At 34.3% G+C, this 18,369-nt stretch overlaps 1 protein-coding gene across 1 annotated transcript; it reads left to right on the forward strand.

The window, feature by feature from the left end:
* The first annotated feature begins 6,948 nt into the window (after window positions 1-6,948).
* LOC132067041 (tetrahydroberberine oxidase-like) lies at window positions 6,949-8,538 on the forward strand. The gene has a single exon (XM_059460202.1). The coding sequence runs from the start codon at window positions 6,949-6,951 to the stop codon at window positions 8,536-8,538; it is 1,590 nt and encodes a 529-aa protein (XP_059316185.1).
* The last annotated feature ends 9,831 nt before the right edge of the window (window positions 8,539-18,369 follow it).

Genomic DNA, 18,369 nt, shown 5'->3' on the forward strand with positions numbered 1-18,369 from the left:
GTTCATCGGATAAAAAAACTATTTAAAATTTTGAACACCCTTGACGATAAGGAAGCCTCCGCCACTGATCGCAACATCCTAGTACTACTTTTTGCATGGGTATTTTCTTGCTAATTTCTCGTCACAATGTGTAATAATCAATAATGTGTATGGAAGTCGTTTTTCCCTAAAGGATTATTTCATGGAATTAAAGATTTATTTTGGAGACAGTCAAATCTATAAGAAAAATCACTTTTCCCTCGCCTACATTAATTTCCAAGGTGGCTGTATATTTGGCGCAATTAGCTACTATATTGTTTTGAACTCAATCTCTATAACAACAATAATAATATGAATTTATCTCCTTCAGTATATTTCTTGTATTTTTACATCCGAGATTTAAGAAAACATGAGTATGCACTCATGTTTTCAAATGATAATAATTATAAAGCTTTTCCCACAAATAGCCAAGTTATTGGAATATTTTTAACCAAACTTAAAAATGGATCTTACAATATTTCCATCAATCGAATGAATATATGACATGTGTCTTTTTTTTTTTTGGTTTCCCAATAGGTGTCGAGTATCCGCATTGAGGCCTGACTAATCAGGATTCGCGTCGGAAATTTCACATTGGGGAATAAAATACTCCATTCCAAAGACGACTCCATACCCAAAAACTCAAGATCTCTAGTTAAGAATGAAGGAATACTAACCACTCTACAATCCCTATTGGTTATGGCATGTGTCTCTGCATATATAAATATCACTTACTTATAATAAACTATACATATGCTCGCCACATTTTCATTATTTAAATATAGTAAATTGATGTTGTTTGATGTAATCACTAGTTGTGGATTCTGTAACGGTTATGTGCCTTTTTACCATTTTACCCTTGCTGATCTATTTCCGACTTAAGGAGTGATCCTAGTGAAAGCTTAAGCAGAAGTAGTTGACCAATAGTTGACTTTTGAGTAAACGGACCTTCTTCGAATTTTCATCGATTTCGTGCGGTCCAGAGGGTCGATTATGGCCTGTGGGATGATTGGTTCGGTTCCCGAGCTGTTTGATTTCATTTGAAACTTGTTTATTCCGTTTAGGGGTTGATTTAGTAAATTAGACCTCTTTTGGGAATCCCAAGGCCACGGGTGAGTCCGTAGCATGTATTTAGGTATGTGTACATATCTGGTTTGTGTATGTAGGGCCTCAGATTGATATCTGGATTTTGGACAAAACTTGGTGAAAACCAAAATTTTCTGGTTTTCTGGCGTACCGTCGCCGTGGGTCTGGGATCGACGCAGCGGGACCATCACAGAGGGTTTCGACCACCGTAGAAATGAGGATTTTGGTGAGACCCGCCATTGCGGGCCCGCTACGGCTGAATTATGACTGTCATGACGAGTCAGGTAGTTTCATGAGGTCCGCCATAGCGGTGATGGTGACCGCTACGGCGAGACCGCTATAGCGAACTAAGCGATCGCTGTAGCAGTCGACGAGAACCAGTAAACCAGTTTTATAATGCTAAGTACGAGTCATTAGCCACAAAACATCCTAAACAGTTCCCAAGAGAGCAAGAGGAGATTTTATTCCATTGTGTGGTGAAAGCATCTTTAAGGATAAGTTCTAACCTTTGTGTTGTTCATTCCCTTTCCTATTTATGTTCATAAGTTAGTTCCAAGTCCTTTAACGATGGAAGAAAGTCCTAGAATCCTAGACCGTGGAACCTTCATATAAATGGTGGATTATTGTTATATTGTTGTTTATAATCATTTAGAAGTGTAGTTTATCACTTTCTACGATGGAAATTTGGTTAACTGTGTAGAGAATTGTGCATTGAGACTTAGGGTTCCATTAAAAATGCGAACTTTTGCATATAACTCATTTGATTAGATGATTGTGGCTTACTTCGTGTTATATTGCTAGACTTTACGCGTTTTGAAGCGTTATGAAAAGGGAAAGTTTTCGCAGAGTGACTTGCATTGACCCAAATCTACATCTGAGGTAGGTTACGGTTTACTTGAGTTAGACTTTGATTAGTTGATTGTATATGTCATAGAATTGACGGGAGAAAGCATGTCTAGGTCTTCAGACATGAAGTCTGGTTGAATATTACTTAGGTTGGTATGACTTTTGTTAGGTGGGCCACTTGCTATTACTTTATGTATTGAACTTGAGGTGTATTTCTGTGATTATCGGAAGGAAGGAGTTTATATATACTCTTTACTGATTTATTGAGATAGCCGTATACTTAGGCTTGGGATGATTTATCTGAGTCTTGTTATGACTTGTGCCATTGTGACTTGTATTTTATTGACTATGGCATTATTGATTGATCATGATTTCATATTATGTTCTGGATTTGAGACACTATTAAGAATATCTTGTGATTGGAAACATACATATATATATAAGGCACATTTGATAGGGGGTGACGATGTGGCTTAGTTATGGGCTCGGGATTCGAGGTCAGTTCCGGAGCGAGTGGTACATGGACACCATGGGTCCCTGCAGGTCATGGCTATTTGGGCAAACATTACCATTTCACATGTGTATACACAGTTGAGAGACATCATTGATTGCATTGCATTGGACTTTATCATATTCTTGTGACTCGTTGTTGATATTGATGATTGGGTGATAATTGACTCTTGATACTTCTTATTGTTGTACTTGTCTGTCTATTCTGTTGATTTTATGAATATATACATGATACTAATCTTAGTCGGCCTATGATATCTACCAGTACATAGTGCTTGTACTGATTCTACCTTGTTGCACCTTTTTTTGGGTGCAGATTGCGTTCCAGAGACTTTTTCCAGACCTCATATCTAGCTTGAAGCTACTTCCTGTCCAGATCAGCGGTTGAGCTCCTTTCTATGCCATGCCGCCTGAAGATATCTCTTTATTAATGTCTATTTCGATTCTAGACACTTATGTTATTTCAGACAGTATTACTTATTCTTAGACGGTTTTATGTTTTAGAGTCCTTGTATGATGACTTTCGGATTTTGGTGTTGTAATAGTTAGACTTTCGCACTTTATTTCTATTTGTGGCATGACTAGACAATTTAGATGATTTTATTGTGGTTAAGTTATATATATTGATTGAATGAATTGAATAAGTGATTACGGGGATGGTTTGCTCACCAGCGGGGTTAGTGTGAGTGTCATCATGACGGGTTGAGTCATGACAGATTTAGTCATTGGCTAAGCATAAGAATGGGTTCCTGGCCAATGTAGAGCTATTGGTTGGCCCAATTATTCGTTAACATTGTTAGGCCCAAGCTTGGAGCAGAGCTTCATGATGAACAAATTCATCCAATTACTTAACATGTAGTATGAAATTAGACAAATGATTTGCATATTTATTTATACGTTTATTTTATTTGAAGACTCATGTGATATTATAGTGGTAAAGAATTATGAGTCAGATATAATGACAATGTTTCAAGGAATGTGAATTGAAAAGAACAATTTCCCTATTACCTTTTTCTCTCAGCTGCTATCTTAATCTCTAATGTACTTTATTGATGAGTTTAACATTTATATACTGACAATGGAAACGTACTCTCGCACTATTAGGTTAATTAAGGATAAATGTAACAAACTACCGATTATTAGTGGAATAAAAAATCTGAAAAATAAGGCACACAACCGAGTATGATATGCTAAATTACACTAGAAATTTTGTATGTTGTTAATGAATAAAAGTTAAATCCTTTACTGATGTCAAAAATAAAGTTCTAGTAGACTCTTCCAGCACCAAAAAAAACAGGAAAAAAATGATAGTTTCTTATGAAAATTCTATATGTTCAGTAGTCAAAAGAATTAAGTTTTAATTTTGTCAAAGTAAAATAAACATAAAAAAAGAACTATATGTGTGATATAACGTGGGTTGTACACTGATTGATCGGTTCTCCTTTAACAAGCTACTATTAATTCATTCATGCATGCAACACACAAGTAAATTAACGGAATTGAAGGTTCTTTTATTGTTTACACCAAATCTATATATAATATAAAGCTAGGTATAGACAAGGTGATGTGGCACCTCTCTATGGCCTCCATTAGTATTTATCTTTTTTCTCAAATTTTTGACCCTTTTCTCTTCATTCTCTATTTACTAAATAAAATAAAATATTGAAGGTTCATCCCCTACATATAATAATAATAGCATTATTTGCCATTACTTCTCATATAATGATTGTAATTACATTGTATTAAATCTATATCTATATATCTATATTAAAGCTAGGCATAGACAAGGTGATATGGCACCTCTTAGATGCAAGGAAACCTATTTGTCTTTTTTCTCATTTTTTTGGAGTGTTAATCCTTATTTTTTTCATTTAAAAAACAACATAATTTAAAGTTAATCGGTTTATCTCTTTCGTTATTATCACTGTATTAGTATTTATTATTACGTTAGTATCTGAAGTCTCTCTATTGTCCAGGTATTGCCTCCGTTTCAATTTTTTCGTCCACACAAAATGAATTAAATACCACAATTGTGAGTGTTAATGGATGAGTCGTTTTCTTCTCATCTTTGCTTACAAATGAAAATCATAGATGCCTTTTTCCCTTTACAGGCATTGGTTTCTTCCTCTTTTCCTTGTGATTTGGATCTCATCTCCATCTTGATCATATATGAGTTGCGGTATCTCTTTTATCATGCAAAAAAAAGGAATTTTGCTCGGTGGATCTTATATACATATAATATTTTTTGTGATGAAGATGTTCTTGAATCTCTAACGTCAATCGTATAGTAAAAAGGCAAGATAAAAGGAACAAGAATAAATTCAGCAATCTGCTTTATCACTGATATCTTTATTTATACGCTAAATTTTCTTTTCACCATTTTTCTTCTATGTTTTTTCTGCTATAATTCATTTTGTGTACTAATTATCTTCTTAAATTTTGAACTAGCAACATGAGGGTTTGCTCTCATCAAGGTAAGTTCCAATTAGCTCTCTTCCAATTCAGTTACACCTGTAGACTACATGACCATTAGTTTTGGATTTGAATCTTACGATTTTTATTGCTAATTCAAATGCGTCAAATGCTTAGCTAATTTCTTCATTAGTAAAAATAAAAAATTATCGAATCTATTCTATGTAACGCAAGTTATATTGCATTTTTGTTTGTACACGAGCACAAATATGACTATGAAAAATAATATTGTAGCTTTGTCCGATGGTTTTCGAAACTTGAGTTTTTGTTTTATTCTCGTTCTATCTATTTATTTATTTTTATTTTTTGCAGTGAGAAGGACTATTGATGTATTGTCTATGGCTATAAATTAGGTGCATTTGACGAACAGGACAAGAAAAATTGGAAATAGAAGGAGAAGCGAGGGCATTGAAGGAAGATGGAGATGAAATCAATGGACGGATACAACAGTGGCAATCGAACCAGTTTGTTGTTGAGGATGAGGATAATACTGACTCAACTATTTGAAAGGATACTATATTCTCACTCTCAATTAACCATGCGTCTTTTTAAATTAGATAAATAGCTTTTTTGTTTCTTTTGAAATGTAAATATGCCTTTATTGTGCAAGAGAGCTATAAGATCGTAAATTTTCTTTCAATATGTTATCAACCAATTAAATTTCAAATTCAAAGTTCTAGCGTATTATTTTGCATCATCTTGAGAGGCTGAATTTTTTTTTCAAATTTTGAGTACATATATAGATTTGAGAAATAGAAGGAATCAAAAAATGTTAAAAATGGGCGGTCGAACTTGAAAGACAGTAAAGTATTCAACTATCTATAGTAGTACCATCATCCAAAGGTCATAGAAATGGTGTGAAAAAAGGTGTAACGCCATTTAATTTATGATAGAAAGGGAAAAAAAAATAAGAAGAGGAGGAGATCGATAATACGGCACTAAAATGACATAAAATTAATTGCTCTATTATTTTTAACGGGGTGTTACCATATTTATTTTTTATCGAATGTCTATTATGATAAAATATGACATTTGGATATCTTCCAATTGTATTTAAACAACAAAACATATCATCATCCAATACATTTTCTTACCTGAAACGTCAATTATTTATTTATGTATATAATCACTTAATTTTTTTCATAGGTCAAGAAAGGGATAATTCTACAATAAAATTATTCAAACTCATTGCTGAAGTGTACTAAGGTAAATTACTGCAAAGAAATATTACATTTTTTTATTAATTTGAAATAACACTTTCTGATATTAATGCTTCATGTGTATCGAAAACCGGGAGGCTCGACTATAAGGACAATAAAGCAATCACTTAAGGCCCCACTTTTTTCTAAAGATGTATTATATATATAACTCTTGTCTCGATCGAAAGAAGTTTTCAAAATTAAAATTGATAAAATCTTATCTAAGATAAACATGTCTCAAGCGAAATATCTTATCAATTGAAAATGATTTGTTAGAACAAATCGATTATAGAACAATAGTTAATGACTTCACATGTAAAAAGCCTAGAAAAATAGACTTTTAAATGATCTTTCCTTTAACAAAGATTAATACCTCTTTCAAAAATTTGGCTTTAGGCCCCCAATGTTGTTGAGACGGCCCTGTCGAAAACAAATACTTTAATATACAATCTACTAAAATACGTTCACAAAAAAACAAAGGCAACTATTTCTTTTTATATCTTTGGATATGCCTACACTTTATTGCGATATAATAAGACGACGTAGGAAACTTCATATGTCCCGTTTTATTACCGACTTGTATTGGCGCTAAGCGCGGCTGAGTTTTCTAGTCAAAAGCATAAAAAAAGACCAACATTAATGTTAACAAAGAACTTGTTTGAATTAATAAGTCTATTAATGGTAATGGAATTAGATTCAATGAATTAATTTTGTGTAGGTAACTTATCAGTTACACGATGTGAATAAATTTCTAATTTAAATAGGAAACGAGGAACAATTTTATAAAACTTAAGAAATCAATTAAAGTGACCAGAAAATGGTCACTCTTGGTTCAACTTCAATAATTTTTGCTGTATTTTTTCTTCCTTACTTAGTCACCTCTATACATCATCGTCACCTTGATGATGCCAATGCCAACTTCTATTGCTGCCTCTCCTATGAATATGGCAATCAATCACACATTGACAACATTGTTCATACTAAATTGTCACAAAGCTACCAATCTATCCTTGAATCATCGATACACAATGCTAGGTTCAACGATCCCAATGTCCCGAAACCATACTACATAATTGTGCCAGAAAATAAAGAACAAGTGCGAGCAGCCATGATTTGTTGCAAAAATTCTGGATTGGAAACTAGGATTAGAAGTGGTGGACATGACTTTGAAGGTCTTTCTTACATTTCTTACAAACCCTTTTGCCTAGTTGACCTATACAGCCTCCGAAAGATCGATATCGACGTGCAAGAAAAGACTGCGTGGGTGGAAGCCGGAGCGACACTAGGGGAACTTCACTACAACATTGCAAATAAAAGCAAAACCCTAGCTTTCCCAGCTGGAATTTGGCCCTCTATAGGTGTTGGAGGCCATATTAGTGGCGGCGGACAAGGACCATTGATGAGAAAACATGGCCTTGCAGCGGATAACGTGCTCGATGCCACTATCCTCAACATTAATGGAACGATTCTCGATAGGAGAGGAATGGGAGAATACCTATTTTGGGCCATCCGAGGTGGCGGAGCAGCTAGTTTCGGGGTGGTTCTATCTTGGAAGTTACAATTAGTGGAGGTTCCACCCGTGGTCACTCTCTTCAACGTTATTCGAACTCAAGAGGAAGGTGCTACAAAGCTAGTTAGGAAATGGCAAAAGTTAGTAAAGGAATTCCCTGAGGAGCTTTTCCTAAGAATAAACATAAGCCCTAAAATAGGGCCATCTTCGATAGAAGCTTCATTTAACTCGATATATTTAGGGACGAGGTACCATCTTCTGAGACTAATGAGAAGGACATTCCCTGAATTGAACTTAAAGTTTAGAGATTGTCAAGAGATGAGCTGGATTAATTCAACAATAAGGTTAGATAGTTATAGAAATGATACAACAATCCAAGATTTGTTAAAAAGGAAGGACAAGAGAGCGACATTTTACAAAATCAAATCGGACTATGTGACAAAGGCGCTATCCGAAAAAGCATTAGATAGGTTATGGAATGCGTTCCAAAACATAGGAGATGCACTTGTGCATTTTACCCCTTATGGTGGAAAAATGAGTGAAATATTAGAGGATGCAATTCCATTCCCACATAGAAAAGGAGTTTTGTATAATATAGAATATTTTGCAATGTGGCAGTATCCGAACCAAACAGTAGAGAAGATAAAGTTTGATTGGGTTAATGGTGTTTATGACTACATGGGGAAGTTTGTTTCTAAGCCAAGAACAGCATATCTGAATGCAAGAGATTTGGACTTGGGAAGAACACAAAATGGAAGTGAGAAATACTCAGAAGCAAAGAGTTGGGGTGAAATGTATTTCAAAGGTAACTTTGAGAAATTGGCTAGGGTGAAATATAGTGTTGATCCAGGAAATTACTTCAGGAATGAGCAAAGTATTCCACCTCTTGGTTCATAATTTTAAATTTGGCGAATAAGGGATTCGATTATCGTATTGACTTATGGTAGTTGCAACTCTTTTTTTTTTCTTTTTTCGAGACAGCTTTATCATGTTTTTTATTAAAAAAATTCGTGATTTTTCATACTGCTTTAAATTGTTTGTCCTTATGCCTAGGGTCTACCAGAAACAACATCTTTATATTGGGTATGTTGTTGGTGGTGGTGGATAAGGAAGCTGAAAGATTATCAAGTTTTTCCTTTGCTTTTCCTCTATTTTGTTAACTACATAATTGAGACATGAATGAATTTTTATAAGAAAAAAGTAAATAAATTGCAAAGATATACTCCCTCCATTCCATAATAAATGTCACTTTAGCCAAAAACACGCATATTAAGAAACCAATAATGTAATGTTAAGTTTACTAAATTACCCCTATATAATAAAAAATAAATTACTTTTTCCTCTTGATTAGAGCATGCACAAGTAGTAATCTTTTTTATATTGGAAATCCAACAATACTAAGTTACTATGTGACTTTTCCAATCATCATTCAGAGCCCGTTTGGATTAGCTGGAAAAAAGTGGCTTTTAAGCATAAGTATTTAAAGTACTTTTAAGTGCAAGTTATTTTATAAATAAGCAATTACGTGTTTGGATAAAAGTACATAAAGGGTTTTTAGAAGTAAGGGTAGTATTGGAATTAACAGAAATATAAGGGATAAAAGGGTAAAGTTGTTGGTCAAACCAAAATGGCTTTTAAGCAAAAAAAAATAAGCTGGGATTGAGCAACTTCTTGGTATTGGCTTATTTTAAGCACGTTTTAACTTAATTTAAACTGTTTTCTATTTTTGCAAAACACCCAAATAAGTTAAAAAATAGCTTATAAGCTCGTTTGACCAGCTTATAAGCCAATCCAAACGGGCTCTTAGATGTTATTTAACTTGTCAGTTTTTGTCTAAGGGTAGAATTGAAAAAAATTAGCCAATTTATGTCTTGGTTTTCTAAGATGACACGTATTATGGGACAAATTTTTTTGACTAAGATGACAGTTATTATGGAACGGAGGGAGTAATTTATTATGAGAGCAAGCTAGTTCCGTAGCCGGATTAGTTTTTAAACTTGGTAAAAAAAAAAAAAAATACGCCAAATACCAGATCAACTAATTGTAGGGCAAAAATTTCTTTTGGTTTTGGATGAGAAGTTAAGCAATTGAGACATTAATAACTTTTATACTTTTTTTTGGTATATGCATTTCTCATTCTATGCTTTCTAGCCTTCATCACTTTGCCGTTCGATGTTTGTAATTTTGTCATCTGAACTGTGAAAATGCATATTTTTCGACCATATTAATGTCAAAATGGGCTGGCCAGCCCACATGGGCTTTGGAATTTGACAGGCTAGGCCGAGCTGGCCCACCATTTTGATGGACCTTTAAACAGCAAGCCCAACCCATCACTACGTCGGCTGCAGGCCTGACCGGGCCAGCCCACCCTTTTTAAAAAAAAAATATTTTTCATAATTCTTTAATTTAAAATCTAATATAAAAATACTAAAATAAATATTTACAAGACAATATTTACATGGTGTTACTACTTGCTAACCAAATCTCAAATCCACAAATAAAATGATTCTAATAGTGTTTATTAAGTTTGGCTTCAAGTAAATATTTGATTGTATGGCTTCGATATAAATGCAAATATTTTGGATACAACTGAACAAGAAAACGATCTTGTAGGACCAAACCTTCTGTGAAACTGAATAACTTTGTTAACGCTTAACATATTAATAACTGATATCACTCGAACTAAATAAATATAAAACATTTAATGAGTAACAATACGACTGGCTACATAGGAATATTAACCTAGCTTTGTTCCAATAGATCTCAATAAAACGCAAAAGAAAATGACAATATTCCCTCCATAAAGTAAAAATAAACTTCTCAAAGAAACTACCATAGCACTTATGACATATCCAACACCAGCACATCATCTTCATCAAGCACGTCTGAATCTGCTTGTGACAAGGTTATCTTAACATATTTATTTTCTTTCTAATTTTTTTATATTTAATTAAATATTTTATTTAGTCGGCGGGCCGGCCCAACCCACACTCGCTCAAGCCCACAGGCCAGCAGGCTTACTCGGTCGTCAATGTGGGCTAAGGCTTGTCGGCTGACCCAACCTAGCCCGTGATTTCATAGGGTTGGGCTTGAATTTTTGAAGCCCATTTAAGAATGAGGCTTTTTAGCCCAGCCCGAGTAAGCCTCTTTGGCATGTGGGCTTGAGCTCGTGTGGGTAGGGCCGGCTAGCGGGCCAAATAAAAAATTTAATTAAATATAAAAAGGTTTGAAAGAAAATGAATATGTTAAGACAATCTTGTCACAAGCAGCTTAAGACATGTTTGATGAAGATGATGTCTTTGGTATTGGATATGTCATAAGTGCTATGATAGTTTTTTTTGAGAAGTTCATTTTTACTTTATGGAGGGAATATTGTCATTTTCTTTTGCGTTTTATTGAGATATACTGGCACAAAGCTAGGTTAATATTCCTATGTAGCTAGTCGTATTGCTACTCATTAACTGTTTTGTTTGCTATTAATATCTCGGTTTGGTTTGAGTGATATCAGTTATTAATATGTTAAGCGTTAACAATGTCAAAAGTTATTCAGTTTCGCAGATGGTCCTACAAGATCGTTTTCTTGTTCAATTGTACCCAAAATATTTGCATTTATACCGAAGCCATACAACCAAATCTTTACTTGAAGCCAAACTTAATAAGCGCTATTAAAATCTTTTTATTTGTGGATTTGAGATTTGGTTAGCAAGTAGTAACACCATGTAAATATTGTCTTGTAAATATTTATGTTAGCATTTTTATATTAGATTTTAAATTAAAGAATTATGAAACATATTTTTTTTTAAAAAAGGTGGGCTGGCCTGTCAAATTCCAAAGCCCATGTGGGCTTAGCCCAGATGGGTTGGGCCAGCCCAGTTTGACATATCTATTACTCAGCCTGGGCTAAAAAGTCTCGTTCTTAAATGGGCTTCAAAAATTCAAGCCCAACCCTATCAAATCACAAGCTGGGTTGGGTCGGCCCTCAGGCCTTAGCCCACATTGGTGGCTCTAATATTAAGGTGCAAATGTTGATAATCTTATTAAAAGGAAACAATTATTTTACTAGTTCTCAGTTTCTAAGATAAGAAATGCAAGTAGGAAAGATTTATCTATGAGCGAGATGTGATATCATCTCAATAATACAAACTCAACTAGAGGAGAAACTTAGAAATAGCCACTTTCTTAGACCACTCATTACAGTTTGGCCATTGTTTCATAAGTCTTTGAATGTCAACCACTTCGTAATAAGTTATGAGAAAATCTTTGTCGAGATTTCTCCAAAAACATAGGTTTTTCTGTTTTAAAAAAAAAAAAAAAAAAAAAAAAAAAAAAAAGAATTAGGCTCGAAGCATCAAGGGAGTGGCTTAATTTCTAACTCCATGAATTTCTCCTTGAGTTAAAGCTTATACAGTTCCATTTTAAAATGGAAACTTTCCTAAACCGATAATATTTTAACTCGCTAAAAAAGGTGCCTGCAAATTTAAATTATTCTTACGAACTATGCATACTCGCCATATTCAGATACTTTTTTGAAACTTTGAAAGTTCTCTTTTTGTTTTTCCACGGCAAGGATCTTTGGTCTTGAAGAAACGAAATAACTTCTTTTAAGAGCAGAAATAAGGGAATGTGTAATTTATTGTAGAAGCAAAGCATTTATTTCAAAGGAAAAAAAGGGTCATTGGCATAAACTTTTTGTTCATGGGAGACTTCTAAGGTTTCTACCTGAACAACATCAAAGCTGCAGGTGAAAGTGACTTTCTAGTTCATTGTAAAAAACAACGAATATCAAATATCGTAAGAGCATTGATAAATGGAATCATGTGAATTCTCTCATAAACATGATTTTTCACAAGGGACATTATAGTTATGGTAAAGTGAAAAAATGTAGATACAATTTCTAAGCACTAAATTCCGCAGATCAGTTTGATCATGATGCCCAAGAAAAAGGCTGAGGCTATAAGATCCTCGTTAGTTGCTATCGATGTATAACTGAGCTTGGTGACCAACAAGTAATTCACTAACCTCAACAAGATTCTGTGAAGACAAATCTGGAAGACTTGGTTTACCACCCGGTCAAGTTTTTATAACATCACGTATGAATTGTGAAACTTAAATGAGAGGTCCATCACTCCTTCAGCTTCATCAAAGTCGCCTCTGATTTCCCACTATGTTCTAGTTTTAACTTCTCTAAGATCCATTGACTTCTGGCCAAAAAGGTTAGAATGGACAATAGTTAATACACATTGTTATTACACCTATGTACTTTATCAAATATCACACACACACACACATAGTTACATCAATCATAAATAAGATTAATGGGTTTCAACTCCTGAACAACGGTTAAGAATGAGGGTTCGAGAACGTAAAAGCTAAGCCTCCAAATATACAGGATTTCAACTCTGGTGGCTGCAGCTCCTCTCATTTTCGAAATGAAGCATCCATTTACATTGGTTATTGGCAAGGATGTTGACCCCGACCTGATAGTTGCACTTACAGCATGGCTACATAAAGGGACTGGCAAAGTTACAAAAAGAATGTTGCCGAAATTCGGATTAATCAGGACAGTGGATTGCAGATACCGAATGATAATTATGCCCCCCAAAAAAAAGAAGAAAAACAAAAAAAAGAGAGAATAGCTCCAATCTGCCATATTGAATATATCAACAAAAGAGAATATGAAAGTAAAAAATAGTTTAGAACTTTCTCCACCTATATTCTTTTAATTAAACAACAACTGGAAATAGGTATCCGTAGGAAAAATTAAGCCAACATAAGCGAAAAATTCTGAAATTGGTTGAATCGATATACTTTTGTAATTACCAATAATGCAAGAAGCACGTAGCTTCTCAAGGCGAACTACTCAACATCAGTTCTACATTTGATCATTTTTACCAGAAAAAGAATGACTAAACAATAAAATCCCATAATTGATGTTTCTTCAAGTGATATCTACTTCTCTAGTTCAATAGCCTATCTAGATATGAGATGTTTCTAAAGACAAGAGTGTAACAGTTTACAGAAGAAGCTAATTAGCTAAGCTTATGAGCTGGTCAAACTAGCTTAGAACCATTTTTGGTGGTGGCTTCTTTACGCGTTTGGTAAACACTAGAAGTGCTTATAAGTCAAAATTAACTAAAGTCAAAAGTTGGTATCCCAAACTTATCGCTTTTTCAGCTTACAGCACTTCTCAATTGACAAAGTATTTTACTATTTTATCCCTAATACCTTTTCTAGATCTCAAAACACTCTTGCAAGAATAGAATTCCTTCGTACTTTATCAAATAGCAACATAAAATATCACACGCACAAAGAGCTACATCTGTTGTAAACAAGATCAATGGATTTAACTCCTTTCCCCTCATTTTTGAAAGAAGCATCCATTTACCGTGGTTAAAAGCAAGGATGTTGACCCCGACCTGATAGTTGCATTTACAGCAGGGCTATATAAAGGGACTGACACAATTACAAAGAGGTTGGTTATTAATATATGCCTTATATATTTGTAACTCCCATTGCAAAAACTTGTTATATTTATTCCTCTGCAATTAAAAAAAGAAGACACCTTACACTAAGGAATTCAACCAACTTGCGATACCTTTTCATTTGGGGGTTTACCATGTTGACAAGGAATGGTTCCACAGCTTGGCACATAGTGGACAAGCCTTGAAAAACACGGTGAGTTGACAATGATGCGTAGATGCATTTGTATTTTTATGTATGAATATTGTATATAAATAGCAAGTAAAACGAATTTTCATAAAATGTTTAATTATTTGCCTTTTTTTCTATTCAGCACCTTGATGTCATCCTGTACTATCTAAGAAAGAGGGAACTACGGTCCGCACAATAATGTGCGCTTTAAGACCACTGACTGTATATTCAAAACAGGGATTGAACAAGCATATAAGCTGTATGATTTGGCGCCATCTGATAAAAAGGGAGATGCAGTCAAACAAGAAGATCATGTGGCAGATTACATTTTAGGATATACAGTTGCTTGTTAATGTCTCATGGGACCAAGTAGACTATGTGATATTTGCCAATCAATACTAAGGATAAACTTCACTGGGTGTTGGTTGTATTCAACACAGAGGAAAGGTCCCTGATTGTGTGTGATTCTTACATTAAGTCGGGGAATAATCCTGCAGTTAAAGAAGTGGTTCAAAATTTCGTTATTATATATGATACCTCTTTTCCCCCCAGTGCCTAAATTTTTATGGGATGCATCTTGATATAGATTTTAGTCATACTCCAGCATTAGACATCCTTTAGCTGTTGAATGGTTGGTTGCAGAGGTGCCCAAACAAGCGTTTGGATTGCTGTATGTATATTTTATATTTGTTTGTCAAACTTTTAAAATTAATAACCAGTTCTAATATATATTTTATTGGTTGCAGTCCTGGGGTACACGTAGCCGCATTTGCAGAGTATCTGAGTATTGATCAGTAGTTAATCCCCATAGACGACTTTGATGTTGATGTACACCTTAGACGGTTTAGAGCATGGCTTTGGGATTACGCAAGAAGAAAGCAGGAGCTGGGTGCGATAAGCGAGAACAAGTTCACCGGAAGAATAGCTAGGAAAAAGGGCAGTGAACTCGCTCTCGCAGACATCAAGGGCTCATTTTCAGGTTGACCAGGCATCCTCGCCAATAACCAATGTAAATAGACGTTTCATTTCGAAAATGAGGGGAGGTGCTACAAAGCTGCTGCCACTAGAGTTGAAATCCTGTATTAACATACTTTCCTGGAAGCCTCATTCTTAACTGTTGCTCAGAAATCAATTTACTAGCATGCTAGAGATACCATATATGTCCCCATCTCCCTCACCCACCTCCCCACCCCAACGACACAATGCAAGAAAAAAACCCACAAGGGACAAGGTAATCCTAAGAGGGCACGAACATTGGAAGTTTATATATTACTAAGCATGTCGCATGTATAAGCAGTGTAAGCAAATTAATCAAGGTGCGCACAAGATGGCCCGGACACCACGGTTAAATTAAAAAAATAAAAAAAGCAATGTAAGCAACAAAGGGGTGTGATGCATATTACAAAGTTTACCTTTATGACTGGATGTTTTCTTAAGCCTGCAAAATGTAATAATTCTCTTTCCACTAATTCCCCAGAACCCCAATGATTGAAAGGTATTGATAGTAGCATCAACATCCCTGGCTAGAAAGGTGTTGTAACACCAATATCCAGCAGCAAGTGATGTGTTGACGGTCACATTTTCCACAAATTCATATCTTGTATTCTGATAAAGAGAAGAAACCGAAATTACAAATGGCAAAATAACATTCTTCTCTCTAATAACTAAAAAGAATAAAGGCAATAATGCACTTGCATACATTCTGTGAATTGTAAGTGTCAATTGCTTTGAAATATGTACTTTTAATCCTTGTGATATATGACTCGACACATTTTACCTTCGGTTACTTTGAAATATGCACTTTTGATCCTTTTGATTAACAATATTCACAAGTTTTTAGGAATATTAACACTTCTGTTGTTTCATCATCCATGTGCTAAGTGAAACTTGTTTTGTTCCTCCATATTTAAGGGTAATATACTTCTAAAAATAATTCAAATATAACATATTTCCATCATAAAAGGACCAAAAACACACATTTTAATTAATTGAAAGTTAAATGTGTCGAGTCATATATCACGAGGACCAAAATTAGAATCTACTAATAATTGAAGTATCAAGAATGCTATTATCTTCAGAACAAAACAATGCACTTACATTCTGTGAATTGTAAGTGTCAATGGCTAAGCGGGACATCTCAGTAAACCTTGGGTCGTTCTCGTTACCTCCCCGATGTGGAACAATTGGAGCTCCAATACTTACACCCAAATCCAAATCCAAAGTGATATCAAAACCCTAATTGCATAAACCAACAAGATCGGACAAATCAAAAACAAAACGAAAACACACACAAGTAGAAAAAGCATCATATGAATAATGAGGAAATCTATGTATTATTTATGCAGGATATAAGATTAACTAAACCCTGCATAACTAAACAAACTAATCCCTGACTAATACCCGCATAACTAATCCCTACATTACTAATACCTGCATAACTCTAACCAAAAACCAAACAACTGGTTTGGAGGTTAGTTATGGTGTTTTAAATCCTATATAAGTAATACCATATGGTAGCTGATTAGGAGGTTAGTTATTCATAAATAAAATCAATATGGTATTTGGTTTGCAAGTTAGAAATCCGCATGTATAAGTTATGAGTGATTCTATGTATTATTTTATGCGGGATAGATCTAAATCCTGCATAAAATAATACATAGATTCACTCATAACTAATCCTACATTTACTAAAACCTTCGTTAATTGCATAAACCAACAAGAAGAACAAATCAAAAACAAAAATACACAAGTCAAAAAAAGCATTATACGAATAACGTAGGTAGGTACGTACCTCGCTCTCATCAATCTGTCTATTATACTCCTCCCGCATTTCTCGTGTCATCCTATGATTCCCAGCATACATATCATGATCAGAATCATACTCTTCTATTTCCACATTATTCTCCTTTGTATTTACACTAATTTCCTCTTCCAATTTTCGCTTACCTTTACGAGCATTCTCTGCCATTGTAAAGCTGCTGAATTGAGATATCTTTTTGGCCCTAACCCTAAAAACTCTATCGCAAATTTATACGTTTTGATATTTCCAAATACTGTGGTCGTTTGGTTGCTGGTCGAAATAGTCCCGGGATTATAATCCCGGGACTAATTTATCCCATACAGTGGGATTATTTTATACCATCTAAAAGATGGTATAAAATAATCCCAGTATAAGTGGGTTAAGAAGGTATAAGGTGGGTATTCGCTAATTTTTATACTCGCGTTTGGTGCAAGGTATAAATTTATTCCGGGATTATTTTATACCTTATACCAAACGTGGTATAAAAATTAGCGCCGGGATAACTTCTCTTATACCATGAACCAAACGACCACTTAGGTATTATTATATTTAGATGGCGGTAAAAGATCCCTTCAAGTGATCACACAATTTCTTTTTCTTTTTTCTTTTTATTACTTTGTAGCATTTATTAAATGACATGTCCAATATCTAAGATACAAAATAATAAAATTAATCTAGTAATAAAACTGACATAAAGCATGATAAACTATTACTTTAAAACTTGAGATAATGGTAAAAACACATCTAAATTATCAATATTTTCACTAGTTTCATACTTCAACTATCCGTTTTTCCTTTTACCTACCTAAATTATCACTCCTTTTGTATTAAAACACACATCGATACATAATTGGTCAACCATTCATTGTTTCATTTATCTACCTAAACTAGCATCAAGGCGTGTTTTAAAAGGAGTGATCGTTTAGTTAGGTAAAAGGAACAATGTATAGTTGAAGTATGAAACTCGCGAAAAAGTGATAGTTTTATGTTTTTGTCCATTAACTCTTAAAACTTTTGAGCTTCTTAATTGACTCTCAAAATGGTTTGCCTACGAAATTGAGAATAATATTTTAGTGCATGTGCAAAAGCATTAACACAAAAAAATTCTCGCGCAAATAATAAGAAATAAGTTTAATTTTGTAAAGTACGCTTTTACATAAAAGTGTTTATTAAATCACCATTAGCATTTGCGCATAGTTAGGAGATTTTGCCGAAGGAGAAAACTCTAGAATGTTAAAGATAAATTGGCACAAGTGATACGTTGAGCTGGCTCATCA

This window comes from Lycium ferocissimum, chromosome 1 (assembly GCF_029784015.1).
Source record: "Lycium ferocissimum isolate CSIRO_LF1 chromosome 1, AGI_CSIRO_Lferr_CH_V1, whole genome shotgun sequence".
NCBI lineage: Eukaryota > Viridiplantae > Streptophyta > Magnoliopsida > Solanales > Solanaceae > Lycium > Lycium ferocissimum.